Source organism: Hemitrygon akajei, chromosome 8 (genome assembly GCF_048418815.1).
Source record: "Hemitrygon akajei chromosome 8, sHemAka1.3, whole genome shotgun sequence".
NCBI lineage: Eukaryota > Metazoa > Chordata > Chondrichthyes > Myliobatiformes > Dasyatidae > Hemitrygon > Hemitrygon akajei.
Window position 1 is genome coordinate 173,679,886 of NC_133131.1, and position 19,455 is coordinate 173,699,340.

The 19,455-nt window shown below is 45.2% G+C and overlaps 1 protein-coding gene across 4 annotated transcripts in view; it reads left to right on the forward strand.

Annotated features, from left to right (window-relative positions):
- The window catches only part of adck5 (aarF domain containing kinase 5), a 119,058-nt gene that overhangs the window by 58,287 nt on the left and 41,316 nt on the right, over positions 1-19,455 (forward strand). For all 4 annotated transcript variants that reach the window (XM_073055122.1, XM_073055121.1, XM_073055123.1 and 1 more), the window contains 2 exons: positions 855-938; positions 10,163-10,244. In XM_073055122.1, the coding sequence (XP_072911223.1) occupies positions 855-938; positions 10,163-10,244 (166 nt within the window). The remainder of the gene's footprint in view (positions 1-854; positions 939-10,162; positions 10,245-19,455) is intronic.

Below are 19,455 nucleotides of genomic sequence, written 5' to 3' on the forward strand. Positions count from 1 at the left end.
GCAGTATAGCCTATACTGTACTATGTTCTTTGCTACCCATGCCGGACTTTGACCCCCTTGGCCCTGCCCCTCTGTCTTCTCTCTAGCTACCTTGCCCCCTGTACTCAGCTTTGTGAGTGCTCCTGGTTCATGTCTTCCATCTGAGCCCATGACATTCAAGATTCAAGTTTATTTATCACATCAAAGCATACAGTGAAAAGCATTGTTTGTGTTAAGAACTAGCTAACTCAAGGGTGTGCTGGGGGCAGCCTGTAAATGTTGCCATGCATTCCAGCCCCATTATAGCTATCCTACAATGTTCAGCAGAACAGCACAGGACACAAGTAACAAAACAGTAACAGCAAATCGAGCCTCATTCCTCCCTCCCAAACACAGACATACGTAGACATTTAACCCCAGTACAAGCTTCCAGCCTTCAGTGGACTCGGACTCCGGCCTTCCCAACAGACTCACAGATTCGCAGACTTGCCTCTGGCCAATGGGTCTTGACTTCCAGGCTTCTAATTCGTCCTCGGGTTTCGATCCTTGGGTATGCTGGTTTATTGACTACAGCTCAACATTTAACACTATCATCCCCATAGAATTTAAAATCAGTGAGCTCTAAGACCTACATTGAGACCTAGATTGTTCTCACCGCAATGCTGAACTGATCACAACTTATGGACTCTACAACTCAAGTTCTCAGTAGTTATTTATCTATCTATCGGGTTTATTATTGGAGACACAAGAGATTCTGCAAATGCTGGAAATCTGGATCCACACACACAAAATCTGCCTTCCTCCTTCTCTACATAAATGTACTTGAACTGTGAATATTTGATCTGCCTCTCTGACCTGTGGACTTTCCCTTTCAGCGGATCTTGACTGCCGACTACTGTGAGGGCTGCAAAGTCACCAGCACTGATGAAATCAAACAACAGGGTTTGACCGTGAAAGACGTAAGTGTGGCCTTTGTCCCATGTGGGCAGCCTGCCTTGTTTCCTTCCAGTAGCTCAGGTACTAGTCCCCTTTGAATGTGACCTTGAGGTGACAGGTCCATGAGGGAAGAGAGGATTGCAGTTCAGTGCCTGAGGGTCAGCTGAGGATGAATTGAAATTCTGAAAGATTACTTTTGCTTTTCCCCGTCCAGTCATGAGGGACATAGATAGGGTGATTGCTGTCAGTCTTTTTTGCATGGTTGGGAAATCGAGAAACAGAGTGCAGAGGTTTACGGTAAGAGGGGAGAGATTTAATAGACTCAGAATCAGATTTATTAGCACTGACTTGTGTCATGAAATTTGTTGTTTTGCGATAGCAGTACAGTGCAATATATAAAAATTACTATAAATTGCAATAAGAATATATCAAAAATTAATAGTGCAAAAAGAGAGCAAGTGTTTATGAACTGTTCAGAAATCTGATGATTGAGGGGAAAAGCTGTTCCTTAAGATACTGAATATGTGATGAAGATGTCCTCGATGTTGGGCAGACTAGTATCCATGATGTAGCTGGCAGAGTCTACAACAGTCTGATACAACCAGTCAGAATGCTCTCCATGGTACATCTGCAGCAAATTACTTGAGTCTTTGATGACATACCGAACCTCAAACTCTCAATGAAATGTAGCTGCGGCCGTGCCTTCGTTATAATTGTACCAATATGTTGGTCCCAGGATAGATCTTCAGAGATCTTCACACACAAGGTCCTGAAGCTGCTCACCCTTTTCACTACTGACCCCTCGACAGGAGCAGCAGCTCTCAGCCACATGGTTATGAATGTACAGAGAGTAGAGCAGTGGACTATGCACCTCTGTGTTGATTGGCAGCTATGAACTTGGGCATTTTTTTTACATAAAGGATGGTCCGTGTGTGGAACAAGCAGCCAGAGGAAGTGGGTGATGTAATATTAATTTCAACATTTGAAAGACAGTTGGACAGATACATGGGAGAGGAAGTGTTTATTTTATTTAGAAATGTATCTTTAAATAAATGCTGGCAAATGGAAATAGCTTTGTATAGGTCATCTTGGTCAGCGTAGACAAGATGGGCTGAAGGACTTGTTTCTGTGTTGTGCCTAGTCTCTGGGGTTTATCATAGTTCCAGTATACTGAAACATTGAGCATGTACTTGATGTGGTTGACTTTTGGCCAGAACAGTATCTGGGCGTATTTATTGTATTTTAAGTGCTTTTGCTTTGGTAGTTAATTGCAGAGTAATTACTCCATCCAAGTTTTGTTCAGATTCATTGTACATTGAACATTGGAGACTACAACACAGTACTGACTCTTCAGCCCATGATGTTGTGCCACCCTTTTAACCTACTCTGAAATCAATGTAACCATTCTCTCCCACAAAGTCCTCCATTTTTCTATCTTCCTTGTGCCGATCACAGAGTTTATTAAATGTCCCTAATGTATCTGCCTCCACCACCCCTAACATACAACCTCCACTCTTTGTGTACAAAATACCTACCTCCGACATCCCCCCCCCCCCCCCCGTACTTTCCTCCAATCACCTTGAAGTTATACCCCCCTTGTATTAGCAATTTCCACTCTGGGGCTGCCCACTCTATCTTTGTCTCTTATCCTGTACACCTCCATCAAGTCACAACTTATTCTCCTGCACTCCAAAGAGCAAAGCCCTAGCTCACTCAATCTTTGCTTGTAAGATATCCTGTCCAGTGCAGGAAGCATCCTGGCAAATCTCCTCTGCACCTCTTCCGTACCCTACTTATAATGAGGTACTCCTGATAATGAGGTGGCCAGACCTGATGCAGTACTCCTAATTGTTGTTTAACCAGAGTTTTATAAAGTTGCAACTTTATCCTGCATCTCTTGAACTCAATCCCATGACAATTAAGGCCAACATAAGGCCTATCAACTTGTGCGACAACTTTGAGGGATCTATGGACGTGGGACCCAAGAGCCTTCTGTGCTTCTACACTTTATCTTTGTTGTTTAGATGTACCGTATCAGATCGATCGATCGGTGAATCGATTGGGCCTGCTATGTGCAGGAGGTACACTCTTGACCGCCCCCCGGTGATGAGCTGTGGAGCATGCAAATCATGGTTTCTGGACAGGAGGCGCTTGCTCGGGAGAATATTTTTGATTTGCATTCTTGTGTGCTAGGTTCAGTCTTGTGATGAAATCATCTGGGGTGTGCTGCAGCTATGAGAACCTGAAGTGAGCAAATTTCACAACACATGCCAGTGATAATAAACCTGATTCTGAGCCTGAAATACATCGCCCTGCATCCCCTAAGTGTTGTCCAGGGCTTCAAGCACATCGGTAAGCTCAGATTTGTTCTGCAGGCGCTGAGCCTACTGACACAACCGATCGACAGATGACGCAATAGCCACAGCTCTACACACCGTTCTTACACACTTGGAGAGGAGGGATGCTTATGTGAGAAGCTGTTCAGCATTTAACACCATAATTTCCTCCAGCCTTGACAAGAAGCTCAGAGACCTTGGACTTCACCCTGCCTTGTGCAGCTGTATTCTGGACTTCCTGTCAGATCGCCAGCAGGTGGTAAGAGTGGGCTCCCTCACCTCTGCCCCTCTGTCCCTCCACACAGGAGCCACCCAGGGCTGTGTCCTAAGTCCCCTCCTTTACTCTCTGTATACCCATGACTGTGTTGCCACCCACCGCTCCAATCTGCTAATTAAATCTGCAGATGATACTACATTGATTGGCCTTATCTCAAATAATAATGAGACAGCCTACGGAGAAGGAGTCATCACCCTGACACAGTGGTGACAAGAAAACAAACTTTTCATCAATGTCATAAAAACAAAGGAGCTGGATGTGGACTATAGGAGGAATGGAGACAGGCTAATCCCTATTGACATAAACGGATCTGGGGTTGAGAGGGTGAAGAGCATCAAGTTCCTCGGTATACACATCACTGAGAACCTCACGTGGTCTGTACACACCAGCTGTGTGGTGAAAAAAGCATAACAGCACCTCTTTCACCTCAGACGGTTGAAGAAGTTTGGTATAGGCCTCCAAATCCCAAGAACTTTCTACAGGGGCACGATTGAGAGCATCCTGACTGGCTGCATCACTGCCTGGTTTGGGAACTGTACCTCCCTCAATCGCAGGACTCTGCAGAGAGTGGTGCGGACAGCCCAGCGCATCTGGGGATGTGAATTTCCCACTATTCAGGACATTTACAGCAACAGGTATGTAAAAAGAGCCCCAGGGATCATTGGAGACCCAAGTCACCCCAACCACAAACTGTTCCAGCTGCTACCATCCGGGAAATGGTACCGCAGCATTAAAGCCAGGACTAACAGGCTCCGGGACAGTTTTTTCCATCAGGCCATCAGACTGATTAATTCACACAGACGCAATTGTATTTCTAAGCTATATTGACTGTTCTATTGTATATCTTACTGTACATACTATTTATCACAAATTACTATAAATCGAACATTGCACATTTAGATGGAGACATAATATAAAGATTTTTACTCCTCGCATACGCGAAGGATGTAAGAATAAAGTCAGTTCAATTCGATACAGTAGATGACCCCAACAGACTTTCAGGTGAAGTATGGTCTCACCTGCAAGGACTGTTTGGGGCCCGAACGGTAGTGAGGGAAGAAGTGTAGGGGCAATTGTGGCACTTGTTACGCTTGCAAGGATAAGTACCAGGAGGGAGATCATTGGGGAGGGACGAGTGGACAAGGGAGTCACATTTGGATCGATCCCTGTGAAAAGCGGAAAGTGGAGGGGAGGAAAGAAGTCCCAGAACTAATGAGGTGTTGTCCTCTTTCAAAGAAGGAAGGCAAGCCCCTTTCTTTGAAGGAGGAGGACACCTCATTAGTTCTGGAATGAAAAGCCTCATCCTAGAGCAGATGCAGCAGAGACAGAGGAACTGAGAGAAGGGGATGGCATTTTTACAAGTGATAGGGTGGGAGAGGTATAGTCCAGATAGCTGTGAAAATCAGTGTGTTTCTAAAAGATACAATCTTCAGGGGTAGAAACAGAGAGATTGAGAAAGGGGAGGGAGATATTGGAAATGGACCAAGTAAATTTGAGGGCAGAATGGAAGTTGGAGGCAAAGTTAATGAAGACAACAAGCTCAGTTGGGTGCATGAAGCAACACCAGTGCAGTTGGAAGAGTTGGGGAGCAGTACCGGTGTAGGCTTGGAACATTTACAAAAAGGCAGGCATAGCTGGGACTCGTACGAGTGCCCATGGCTACACTTTTGGTTTGAAAGAAGTGGGAGGATCTAAAGGAGAAATTATTGAGAGTGAGACGAGTTCCGCCAGACGGAGGCGAGTGAATCTGTTGTCAAGAAAGAAGCAGAGAGCTTTAAGGCCCTCCTGTTAGGGGATAGAGGTGTATAGGGGCTGGACAATGAGACGATCTGGACCACGAAACTTAAAGTGATTAGAAAAAAATGTGTGAATTGTCACAGATATAGGTACTAAGTACTGAACCAGGGGAGATAAAACGGAGTTGAGGTATCCAGATGTAAGTTTGGTGGAGCAGGAACAAGCAGAAATATTGGGTTTACCTGGACGGGCAAGCTTATGGATCTTGGGCAGGAGCTAGAAAAGAGAGGTGTGGGGTAAGGGAACTATGAATTTGGAGGCAGTGGATGGGAGATCAGTGATGGTGTGGGAGGCAATGGTTGCTGCTTCTTAGTGGAGCCCTGTTCAAGGGGTAAATTAGAAGAAGTGTTACAAACATGAGAAAATCTGCAGGTACTGGAAATCAAAGGTACACACGAAATGCTAGAGGAACTCAGCAGGCCGGGCAGCATCTACGGAAAGGAATAAATAGTCAACGTTTTAGGCACAAACACGAGAAGATGTTGGAAATCTAAGGCAACACAGACAAAATGCTGGAAATTTTAATGTTTCTGCCAGCTTTGCTGCTGATGTTGTAATTGGTGGGAGTTTGATTCAGTCCAGGAATGTTTTCTTCCATTGCAGCCAAGCTCCAGAATCAGAATTGGGTTTAATATCATTGGAAATGTCATGAAATTTGTTGACTTTGCAGCACCAGTACAATCCAATATGTAATAATAGAAAAAATTACAGCAAGTGTAATATATGTAAAATAGTTAAATTAACTAACTAGTGCAAAAATAGATATTAAAGAAGTAGTGAGGTAGTGCTCATGGGTTCAATGTCAATTCAGAAATCGGATGGCAGATGGGAAGAAGCTGTTCCTGAATCGTTGAGTGTGTGTCTTCACACTTCTGTACCTCCTTCCTGATGGTAGCAGTGAGAGCAAGGCATGAGCTTGGTGATGGGAGTCCTTAATGATGGACGCTGCCTTTTTGAGGCATCACTCCTTGAAGATGTCCTGGATACTATGGACACTGGTGCCCATGATGGAGCTGGCTAAGTTTACAACTCTCCGCAGCTTAGTTTGATTCTGTGCAGGAGCCCCCGCCAGGGCAGATGGTGATACAACCAGTTGGAAGGCTCTTCACAATACATCTGTAGAAATTTGCGAGTGTTTTTGGTGACATACCAAATCTCTTCAAACTCCAAATGAAATGTCAGCAGGTTGGGCAGCATCCGTGGAAATGAACAGTCAACGTTTCGGGCCGAGACCCGTCGTCAGGGGCCCTATAAAGAATGTGGGGGGAGGGTGGGAAGGAGGAGGCTGGTAGGTGCCAGGTGAAAAACCAATCAGAGGAAAGATCAAGGTGTGGGGGAGGGGATAGGCAGGAAAGGTGAAGGAGGAATGTAAAGGGAAAGCACTTACCTAGAAGGAGGCAGAACCATGGGGGAGATGATAGGCAGCTGGAGGAGGAGGCAGAATGAAACTGGGATGGGGGAAGGAAGGGGGAGGGAATTACCAGAAGTTGGATAATTCAGTGTTCATACCAAGGGGCTAGAGACTATCCAGACGGTATATGAGGTGTTGCTCCTCCAACCTGAGTTTGTCCTCATCATGGCAGTAGAGGAGGCCATGTATGGACACACCCAAATGGGAATGTGAAGCAGAGTTGAAGTGAGTGGCAACTGGGAGATCCTGTCTGTTGTGGCCGACGGAGTGGAGGTGCTCGACAAAGTGGTTCCCCAATCTGCGTCGGGTCTCACTGATGTAGAGGAGGCTGCACCGGGAGCACTGGATGCAATAGATAACCCGAATAGACTCACAAATGAAGTGTTGACTCACCTGGAAGGACTGTTTAGGGCCCTGAATGGTGGTGAGAAAGGAGGTGTAGGGACAGGTGTAGCACTTAGCCTTGCAGGGATAAGTGCCAGGTGGGAGATCCGTGGGGAGGGACGTGTGGACCAGGGAGTCGCGGAGGGAGCGATCCCTGTGGAAAGCGGAGAGGGGTAGAGAGGGAAAGATGTGCTTAGTGGTGGGGTCCTGTTGAAGGTGGTGGAAGTTGCGGAGGATAATGTGCTGGATCCGGAGGCTGGTTGGATGGTAGATGAGGACAAGGGGAACTCTGTCCTTGTAGTGGTGACAGGAGGATGGGGTGAGAGGAGATGCAGGTGAGGGCATCATTGATGACGGCAGAAGGGAAAGCATGATCCTTAAAGAAAGAGGACATTTGAGATGTCCTGGAACAGAAAGCCTCATCCTGGGAGCAGATGCGGCAGAGACGGATGATCTGGGAATAGGGAATAGCATTTTTATTCCCTATAGCTTCGTGTTGCTTTGACCCCAGCATCTGTGGAGTATTTTGTGTTTTCCGTATGAAATGTAGCTGCTGTCATGCCTTCTTTGTCGCTACACCGATATGTTGAGTCCAGGTTAGCTCCTCAGAGATGTTGACACCCAGGAACCTGAAATTACTCACTGTCTTCACTTCTGATTCCTCTATGAGCACTGGTGTGTGTTCTCTTGTTTCCCCTTTTTAAAGTCCACAATCAGTTCTTTGGTCTTGCTGACGTTGAGTGCAAGGTTGTTGCTGCAACACCACTCAACCAGCTGGTATATTTCGCTCTTGTATGCCTTCTTGTCACCACCTGAAATTTTGTCAACAACAGTTATATTGTCAGTGAATTTTTAGGTGCCACTTGAGCTGTGCCTAGCCACACAGTCATGGGTGTAGAGAGAGAGTTAAGCTCATATCCCTGAGGTACGCCAGTGCTGATCATCAGTGAAGTGGAGATGTTGTTTCTGATCGGTATGGATTGTGGTATATCAATTAAGAAGTTGAGGATCCCGTTGCAGAGGGAGGTGCTGAGTTCCAAGTTCTGGAACTTTTTGATCAGGATTGTAGGAAAAATGTGTTAAATGCTGAGCTATAATCAATGGACAGCGTCCTGACATAGGTGTTCGTATTGTCCAGGTGACCCAAGGCCACGTGAAGAGCCAATGAGATCACGTCTGCTGTAGACCCATTGTGGCAATAAGCAAATTGCTGAGACCAGGGTTAAATCTAGCCATGACCAACCTCTGAAAGATAAAGTCCAATCTTGTTTTTGCCTTAGCTGAAGTCCGAAATGGATTGGATACTTGAAGTAGAGTGGCTATTCTTATTTTGATCCTTGTTGCCAAAACGTTACGTGTATGCAGAGCACGAATGACAATGGAGTAGTATGATTAAACGTTTTTACTGAATCACATTAGTAATGGTACACACTGGGCAACTTACAGTGTGGGAGTGACGAACTGGGCCCGCCGAGACGAAAAGCACACTCATACAAAGGCCCATGCCCAAAAGACAGTACCTCCCACTCATAGGAGGCCACACAATCAGTCTGATACGGCAGTTTCCAAGGTAAACAGATCAGATCTGTACACGGTTTCTCAGCTGTGCTCTCACCACGCCCTCTGGTACAACACTGTCAGCACCTTTTTCACATGGAATGTAGTAGAAGATTGTAAGAGTACAGGGAAAGTTTACATGGATGTTGCTGGGACTCGAGGACCTGAGTTATAGAGGAAGGTTGAATAGGAAAGGACCTCATTTTCTGGAGATTAGGAGACTGGGGGGAGATCTGATACAGGTGTACAAAAACTATGAGGGGTATAGATAATGTAAATGTTTGCAGGATTTTACCACTGAGGTTATGTGAGACATGGGTTAAGGGTGAAAGTTGAAATATTTAAGGGAACCTGAGAGGAAACTTCTTCACTCAGAGGGTAGTGGGAGTGTGGAATGGTGGTTGAGGGTTTGATTGCAACATTGAAGAGATGTTTGGATAAGTCCATGGATGAGTGGTGTAGGGAGGACTTTGGCCCAGATGCTGGTCAATGGGAGTAGGCAGAATAACGGTTCGACATTAACTAGATGAGCTGAAGGGCCTGTTTCTGTGCTGTGTTGCTCTCTGACGCTATGATTCAGGCAAATGTCCTGTCACACTTTCAAGGGCCACTGGATACATTGATGGAGAAAGGACTTATTTGAAACTAGGGGCTTTTAATGATACAGGGAGAGTATCTGGGAGTACAGTTAGACGAGAAGCTAGACTGGACTGCCAACACAGATGCCTTGTGCAGGAAGGCACAGAGTCGACTGTACTTCCTTAGAAGGTTGGCGTCATTCAATGTCTGTAGTGAAATGCTGAAGATGTTCTATAGGTCAGTTGTGGAGAGCGCCCTCTTCTTTGTGGTGGTGTGTTGGGGAGGAAGCATTAAGAAGAGGGATGCCTCACGTCTTAATAAGCTGGTAAGGAAGGCGGGCTCTGTCGTGGGCAAATTGCTGGAGAGTTTAACATCGGTAGCTGAGCGAAGGGCGCTGAGTAGGCTACGGTCAATTATGGAAAACTCTGAACATCCTCTACATAGCACCATCCAGAGACAGAGAAGCAGTTTCAGCGACAGGTTACTATCGATGCAATGCTCCTCAGACAGGATGAAGAGGTCAATACTCCCCAATGCCATTAGGCTTTACAATTCAACCACCAGGACTTAAGAACTTTTTAAAAGCTATTATTAATGCTTTTTGAGATAGTGATTTAGATGCATATCATATTTTTTACTGAGTTAAGTATTGTATGTAATTAGTTTTGCTACAACAAGTGTATGGGACATTGGAAAAAAAAAGTTGAATTTCCCCATGGGGATGAATAAAGTATCTATCTATCTATCTATCTATCTATCTTGGGCAGCAAGGGCTGTTTAAAAAATGCTTGTCCTTTCATTATTCAGGGTGTGACACCAGATCCTGTGTAATGCACACCAATACACAGCTTTGAGTGTAGAACCACAAACTGACTGGCTCTCTCCTTTCCTCCTCCCCATCCTCAGGTTGCAGACAAACTGGTGAGGACGTTTGCAGAGCAGTTATTTTACACCGGCTTCATCCACGCTGACCCCCACCCTGGGAACGGTAAGTGCTCGTCTATGGGAGAACGCAATTTCGCTCGGGTTTGAATGAGTGTCTCTTCAAGGGGTAGATCCCACATGCAGATATCGGTGGAAAAGGGAAAGCATTGTTGGTGCAGTGTTGTTCCCCACCCCACCCCCCCCACTCCCTCCACATTACAGCAAATTGAAGAAACAAAAAATTCACTCTCACAGAATTCATAAACCAGCCCAAAAAAGTTGGCATGTGGAACCTGAGCCAGTACTCAATGGAGTTCAGAAGAATAAGATGGGATCTCATTAAAGCCTGTCAAATATTGAAACTCCGATAGAGTGGATGTGGAGGTGATGTTTTCTAAAGTGGAGGAGTCTAGGACCAGAGGGTACAGCCTCAGAATACAAGGATGCCCCTTTAGAACAGAGATGAGGAAGAATTTCTTTAGCCATTGGATAATGAATCTGTGAAATTAATTGCCAGATGGTTGTGGAGACCATGGTATATTTAAAGGGGAGGTTTATAGGTTGATTAGTAAAGATGGCAAAGATTATGGGAGAAGGTGGGAGAATGGGGTTGAGAGGGATAATAAAACAGCCATGATGGAGTGGCTCAATGGGCTAATTCTGCTCCTAGGACTAAGGTCTTATATTATTAAAGATTGTTATAGTCCACAACAGGACATTGATAGGATGCAGAGTTGGTTGAGAAATGGCAGATGGTGCGAAGTGATTCATTTTGAAAGGTGGAACTTGAAGGCAGAGTACTGGGTTAGTGACAGGACAGTGTGGAGGAACAGAGAGATCCTGGGGTCCATGTCAATAGATCCCTCAACATTGCCGTGCAAGTTGATAGGCAGAGTACTGGGTTAGTGACGGGACAGTGTGGAGGAACAGAGAGATCCTGGGGTCCATGTCAATAGATCCCTCAACGTTGCCGTGCAAGTTGATAGGGTGGTTACAAAGGCATATGGTGTGTTTGCCTTCATTCTCCTCCCGTGTCTTTCGGTGTTAATAGAGTGAAATTTTTACTCATATGGAATTTATATAAAACAAAATATATATAGACACAGTGCTAGTGACCGGGATTTAATTCCCATAAGGAGTTTAAGCGTTCTCCTCGTGACCATGTAGGTTTCTTGTGGGTGTTCCAGTTTTCTCCGGCATTCCAAAAACATACTGGTTGGTAGGTTAATTGTCACATGGATGCCATTGGGCGGTGAGGCCTTGTTGGGTCAGAAGAGCCTGTTATTGTGTTGTAATTTTGAAGAAAATAAAATAAACTAGACTTGTTTACCAAGCACAATAATTGCAGGATATCCATTCACGACAGGAGGCCACCTAATAGAATTAATCTGGAAACCAACAGAGCAATGGTTGTATAACGATTCTTGATCAAACGAGGTAGTGTCTGTTTCTAGTTAATTGATTGTTTAGCACAATGCAATCAGAGTTCCTTTGCCTATAGGTTGTGTAGCTGTGGTGGCCATTATTAAGAGAAAAAGCTTCCCGTGGCAGCGCATTTCCGTATCTAACATAGGTTTCAGCAAGAAGAAGGGTTTGTGTTGCAGTAAATTGCGCGAAATGCTTTGCACAGTTAAAATTAGAGGCAGAGACCAAGGGTTTATGGAGAAAATTCCACAGCTGATGGTAATAGCTTCAAATTCAATTATTTATCACATGTATATGGAAACATAAAGTGAAATGTGGTAACAAGCCAACACAACCTAAGGGTGTGCCGAGGGCTGCCTGTAAAATTTGCCACACATTTTGGTGCCAACATTACATGCCCACCATGTTCAATAGAACAACATAAATAACAAGTAACAAATAATAAATAACGGCATAAATAGCCGTAAAACAAGCCCTTTTCCAACCCACCCATTTATACACAGCCATCCCCAGGACAGGCTGACGAAGGGCACTTCCTAGCCCACGAGTAGCTCGACCCAGAGAAAGACATGGTCATGGCTTCTAATCTTTGGGAGAATCGTGATAACTCTAATTTTGTACATAGACCATTAAAATCAGGACAGATCTGGCACAGAATTCAGTCACACATAAATTCCTATCACAGCTTGTCAAGGTCAGGATTTGCAGAGAACAACAGCTCTGCTAAATCGGGAAACATCAGTAGTGATAGAGGTTGGTGTGGTCAGAGTTCAGGTACAAACACCCACTGTATCCAAGCCCAGGGAACTGGTTAGGACATCAAGGATGTAATGTTGAGACTCTATAAAGCGCTGGTGAGGTCTCACTTGGAGTATTGTGAGCAGTTTTGGGCCCCTTGTCATAGAAAGAAGGTGCTGAAGCTGGAGAGGGTTCGAAGGAGGATCATAGAATATATTCCAGGTTTGAACAGCTTGTCATGAAGATTGTTTGATGGCTCTGGGCCTGTATTCACTGGAATTGAGAAGAATGAGGGGTGACCTCATTGAAACCTATTGAATGGTGAAAGGCCTTGATAGAATGGATGTGGAGAGAAGGTTTCCTATGGTGAGAGAGTCTACAACCAGAGGACATAGGCTTAAAATAGAGGGGCATCCTTTTAGAACGGAGTTGAGGAGTACGGTATTTCTTTAGCCAGAGTAAACCTGTGGAATTTGTTGCCTCAGGCAGCTGTGGGGGCCAAGTCTTTATGTATATTTAAGACAGAGGTTGATAGAGTCTCGAATGGTCAAGGCAGGAAGGGATATGGGGAAAAGGCAGGTGATTGGGGCCGAGATGAAAAATAGATCAGTCATGATGAAATGGTGGAGCAGACTCAATGAGCCAAATGGCCTAATTCTGCTCTGATATCTTATGGTAGTGTAGCGCTTGGTGCAACACCATTACAGTCTGAGGCTTCAGGAGTTCAATTCCAGGGTCTTCTGTAAACAAGTTTGTACGTTCTTTCCCTTGTATGCAGGGGTTTCCTCTGGGTGCTCTGACCAAAGACATACTGGTTAGAAAGTTAATGAGATCCTAAGACAGAGGAGCAAAATTAGGCCTTCTGGCCCATGGAGTCTGCTCCACCATTCCATCATGGCTCAGTTATTATCCGTCTCGTTGGTTATTGTAAACTGTCCTGTGATTAGGAAGGGTTAAATTGCTGGGTTGCTGTATCTCCAAATCAGGGCTTCCCAACCTGGGGACAATGGACCCCTCGGTTAATGTAAGGCTCCATGGCTTAAAAAGGGTTGGGAACCCCTGCTCTGAATGGAATAAAAACACTAGCAGGTTATATTCTACCCTGGCAGCATCTGTACCTGACAGACACAAATTCTCAGTACAAATCACCCTCCACAGAGCATAAGAGAACCTATCATCCACTCCAAGTACAGCCAAGATTATCCTCTCAGGGGGAGGGGTGAGCTTTAAGGCAAGAGTTAGCAGATTCAGAATCAGGTTTAATATCACCAGCATATGTTGAGAAATTTGTTGTTTTGCAGCAGTAGTACAGTACAATACATAATAAAAAACTGTTTACACTAAGAAAAAATGTATATACAATGGATTCCGGTTTATTGGGCTATCGGTTAATTGGGGAAGCTGCTTATTTGGAAAAACTCTTAAAGAACAAAAATAAATTGAGAAAATTGCTGGGATTACCTTCATTTATTTGGGATAGGAGACTGTTGCTGAATAGGTTCCAACTAGCGTTAGTCACGTGTATGTGTGGCCGTTAGATTCCACAGAGTGCTTAGATTTCAAATAGCATCAGTTGCATTTGTTTGTGTTCAAAAAGCAGTGATTTTTGTCACTGATAATTGGCAAGAAATAAGCAGTAAGACAGTTCAGAACTGTTTTGCTCACTGCAGTTTCAAGCATTCTGTCTTGGAGACACCAGAAACAGCTGGGAGTGAAAATGAAATGATTTTACTAGTTAGGAACTTCAGAGAATTTGAAGGAATCCACAGTCACCATGAATGTCACCTTTGGTCCCCACTGTGAGCAAGGAAGACCTCAGTTGTGAATAAAGGGAATTACAGAAGCATGAGAGAGGAGATTATCCAGGTGGATTGGAGGAGGATACTGGCAGGGATGATGGCAGAGATGAGGTGGCTGGAGTTTCTGGGAATAGTTCACAAGGTACAGGACAGATATCTCCCACAGAAGCAGTTCTCAAATGGTGGGGTAGGCAACCATGGCTGACAAGAAAAGTTAAGGAATGCATAAAAGCCAAGGAAAAGGAATATAATATAGCAAACTTGAGTGGAAAGCTGAATGATTGGGAAGCTTTTAAAATCCAACAAAAGGCAACTAAAAAACCATCAGGAGGGAAAAGATGAAATATGAGGGCAAGCTGGCCAATAATGTAAACACATACCAAAAGTTTTTTCAGTTGTATAAAGAGTAAAAGGAAGGTGAGAGTTGATATTGGACCACTGGCAGATGATCCTGGTGAGGTAGTAATGGGAGACAAATAAATGGCAGATGAACTAAATAAGTACTTTACATCAGTCTTCACTGTGGAAGACACTAGCAGTTTGCCGGAGGCCTGTGACAGTCAGGGAGCAGGAGTGCGTGCCATTGCTATCACAAAGGGAAAAAGTGCCAGGCAAGCTGAAAGGTCTTAAGGTGGATAAGTCACCGGCACCGGATGGACGACATCCCAGATTTCTGAGAAGTGGTTACTGAAGAGATAGCAGATGCATTGGTTATGATCGTTCAAGAATCACTTGATTCTGGCATGGTTGTGGAGGATTGGAAAATTGAAAATATCACTCCACTTCTATAGTTGTACCATGGAGAGCATTCTGACAGGCTGCATTACTGTCTGGTATGGGCTCCTGCTCAGGACGGAAAGAAGCTGCAGAGGGTTGTAGATCTAGTCAGCTCCATCTTGGGTACTAGCCTACAAATTACCCAGGACATCTTCAGGGCGCAGTGTCTCTGAAGGGCAGTGACAATTATTCAGGACCCTAGCACCCAGGACATGCCCTTTTCTCACTGTTTCCATCAGGTAGGAGGTACAGAAGCCTGAAGGCACACACTCAGTGATTCAGGAACAGCTTCTTCCCCTCTGCCATCCGATTCCTAAATGGACATTGAAACCTTGGACACTAGTTCACTTTTTGTAATATCCATTATTTCTGTTTTTTGCATGTTTTTAAAATCTATTCAATATATGTATACTGTAACTGATTTACTTTTTTTCCCTCTGTTCTATATTATGTATTGCATTGATCTGCTGCTGCTAAGTTAACAAATTTCACGTCACAAGCCGGTGATAATAAACCTGATTTTGATTTTGATTCACTCTTTAAGAAGGGAGGATGGCAAAAGAAAGGGAATTATAGGCCAGTTTGCCTAACCTCTGTGATTGAGAGAGGGTGGAGTCTATTATATGGATGAGGTTCTGGAGTACTTGGAGACTAATGATAAAATAAGTAAAAATTTGCGTGGTTTCTGTAAACGGAAATGTTGCCTAGCAATTTTGTTGGAGTACTTTGAGGAAGTAACAAACAGGGTGAACAAAGAGCAAACACGAGGAAATCTGCAGATGCTGGAAATTCAAACAACAACACACACAAAATGCTGGTGGAACACAGCAGGCCAGGCAGCATCTATAGGGAGAAGCACTGTCAACGTTTCGGGCTGAGACTCTTCGACAGGACTAACTGAAAGGAGAGATACTAAGAGATTTGAAAGTAGTGGGGGGAGGGGGGGAGCACCAGAGGGAGATGGAGAACAGGCAGGGTGATGGGCAGAGAGAGAGAAAAAAAACCAAACAACTAAATATGTCAGGGATGGGGTAAGAAGGGGAGAAGGGGCATTAACAGAAGTTAGAGAAGTCAATGTTCATACCTTCAGGTTGGAGGCTACCCAGCCGGTATATAAGGTGTTGTTCCTCCAACCTGAGTTTGGATTCTTTTTGACAATAGAGGAAGCCATGGATAGACATATCAGAATGGAAATGGGATGTGGAATTAAAATGTGTGGCCACTGGGAGATCCTGTTTTTTCTGGCGGACTGAGCGTAGGTGTTCAGCCAAACGGTCTCCCAGTCTGCGTCGGGTCTCACCTATATATAAAAGGCCACACTGGGAGCACCAGACGCAGTATACCACACCAGCCGACTCACAGGTGAAGTGTCGCCTCACCTGGAAGGACTGTCTGGGGCCCTGAATGGTGGTGATGGAGGAAGTGTAAGGGCAGGTGTAGCACTTGTTCCACTTACAAGGATAAGTGCCAGGAGGGAGATCGGTGGGAAGGGATGGGGGGGACAAGTGGACAAGGGAGTCGTGTAGGGAGTAGAAAGAGGGGGGGGGAGGGAAAGATGTGCTTGGTAGTGGGATCCCGTTGGAGGTGGCGGAAGTTACGGAGAATTATACGTTGGACCTGGAGGCTGGTGGGGTGGTAGGTGAGGACAAGGGGAACCCTATCCCGAGTGGGGTGGCGGGTGGATGGGGTGAGGGCAGATGTGCGGGAAATGGGAGAGATGCGCTTGAGAGCAGAGTTGATGATGATGGAAGAAGGGAAGCCCCTTTGTTTAAAAAAGGAAGACATCTCCTTTGTTCTGAAATGAAAACCCTCTTCCTGAGAGCAGATGCGGCGGAGACGGAGGAATTGTGAGAAGGGGATAGCATTTTTGCAAGAGACAGGGTGGGAAGAGGAATAGTCCAGGTAGCTGTGAGAGTCTGTAGGCTTAGAGTAGATATCAGTAGATAAGCCGTCTCCAGAGATGTAGACAGAAAGATCAAGAAAGGGGGGAGAGGTGTCGGAAATGGACCAGGTAAATTTGAGGGCAGGGTGAAAGTTGGAGGCAAAGTTAATGAAGTTGACGAGCTCAGCATGCATGCAGGAGGCAGTGCCAATGCAGTCGTCGATGTAGCGAAGGAAAAGAGGGGGACGGATACCCGTATAGGCTTGGAACATGAACTGTTCCACAAAGCCAACAAAAAGGCAGGTATAACTGGGACCCATGCGGGTGCCCATGGCTACACCCTTGGTTTGGAAGAAGTGGGAGGAGCCAAAGGAGAAATTATTGAGAGTAAGAACTAATTCCGCTAGACAGAGGAGAGTGGTGATAGAGGGGAATTGGTTAGGTCTGGAATCCAAAAAGAAGTGAAGAGCTTTGAGACCGTCTGGGCGGGGGATGGAGGTATATTATAGGGACTGGATGTCCATGGTGAAAATAAGGCGGTGGGGGCCAGGGAACTTAAAATCATTGAAAAAATTCAAAGCGTGAGAAGTGTCACGAACATAGGTGGGAAGAGATTGAACAAGGGGGGATAAGACAGTGTCAAGGTATGCAGAAATGAGTTCAGTGGGGCAGGAGCAAGCTGAGACAATAGGTCTACCTGGACAGGCAGGTTTGTGGATCTTGGGTAGGAGGTAGAAACGGGAAGTGCGGGGGGTGGGAACTATGAGGTTGGTGGCAGTGGATGGGAGATCCCCAGAGCTGATAAGGCTGGTGATAGTATAGGAGATGATGGCCTGGTGCTCCTTAGTGGGGTCATGATCAAGGGGTAAATCAAGAGGAGGTATCAGAGAGTTGTTGCTGTGCCTCGGCCAGGTAGAGGTCAGTATACCAGACAACAGCAGCTCCCCCCTTATCAGTGGGTTTTACAGTGAGGTTGGGATTGGTGCGGAGGGAGTGGAGAGCAGAGCATTCGGAAAGAGTGAGGTTGGAATTGGAGCAGGGTGTGGTGAAGTTGAGACAGTTGATGTCCCGTCGGCAATTAGCAATAAAGAGATCCAGAGCAGGCAGAAGACCAGAGGGGGATGTCCATGAAGAGGAGGAGGGTTGAAGATGGGAGAAGGGATCATCGGTGGGGGTAGGAGAATCCTTGCCAAAGAAGTAAGCGCAGAGACAGAGCCGGCGGAAGAAGAGTTCAGTGTCATGGCGTACGCAGAACTCACTGAGGTGTGGATGAAGGGGGACAAAGCTGAGGCCCTTGATGAGGACAGAGTGCTCTGCCTCAGAGAGTTGAAGGTCGGAGGGAATGGTAAAGATCCGACACGGATGAGAGATGGAATCAGGGGGGAGGGAGGCTGGTAGTGTCAGTGGAGAGGGAAGGGTTGGGATGAACAAAGGAGAGGCAGTGGATGTAATTTACTTGGATTTTCAGAAGGCATTTGATAAGGTGCCACACAGGCTGCTTAACTAGTTAAAATCCTATAGTGTTACAGGAAAGATACTGGCATGGATAGAGGAATGGCTGACAGGCAGGAGGCAGCAAATTGGAATAAAAGAGACCTTTTCTGGTTGGCTTCCAGTGATGAGTGGTAATCCTTAGGGGTCAATATTTGAACCGCTACTTTGTCAGTGATTTAAATAATGGAATTGATAGCTTTGTGGCAAAGTTTGTGAATGATACCAAGATTGGTGGAGGGGTAGGTAGTGATAAGGAAGCAATGTGATTGTAGAAGAACAAATTGGAAGAATGGGCAACAAAGTGGCAGATGGAATGCAGTGTTGGGAAATGTATGATAATGTATTTTGGTAAAAGGAACAATAGTATAGACTATTACTTAAATGGGGAGAAAAATCAAATATCAGAGGTACAAAGGGACTTAGGAGTCCTCGTGCAAGACTCCCGTAAGGTTAATGAGTTAATGAGTCTGTAGTAAAGAAAGCAAATACAATGTTGACATTCATTTCAAGGGGAATAGAATATAAAAACAAGGAGATAATACTGAGGCTTTATAAGACACTAGTCAGGCCAAACTTGGAGTATTGTCAACAGTTTTGGGTCCCATATCTCAGAAAGGATATGTTTTCATTGGAGAGAGTCCAGCGGAGGTTCATGAGGATGATTCCAGGAATGCAGGGGTTAGCATGATGAGCATTTGGCAGCTTTGGACCTGTACTCACTGGAGTTTAGAAGAATGTGGGGGATCTCATTGAAACCTCCTGAATGTTGTAAGGACTAGATAAGGTGGATGTAGAGAGGATGTTGTCTTTGGTGGGTTGTCCTGGAACTAGAGGGGTGACCTTTTTAGAAGAGAAGTAAGGAAGAATTTTTTAGCCTGATAGAGAGTGAATCTGTGGAATGCTCTGCCAAAGACTGCAATGGAGGCCAAGTCCATGGGCATATTTAAAACAAAAGTCGATAGTTTCCTGATCAGTCAGGGCATCAAAAGGTATGGTGAGAAGGCAGTTGTACGGGGTTGAGTGGGATCCGGGATCAGCCATGATGGAATAGCAGAGCAGACTGGATGGGACGAATGGCCTAATTCTGTTCCTTTGTGTTATGGTCCTTCTGACCCAGTAACAACCATGTAAATTTTCTCTGTTCTCTTTCAACCTTATTT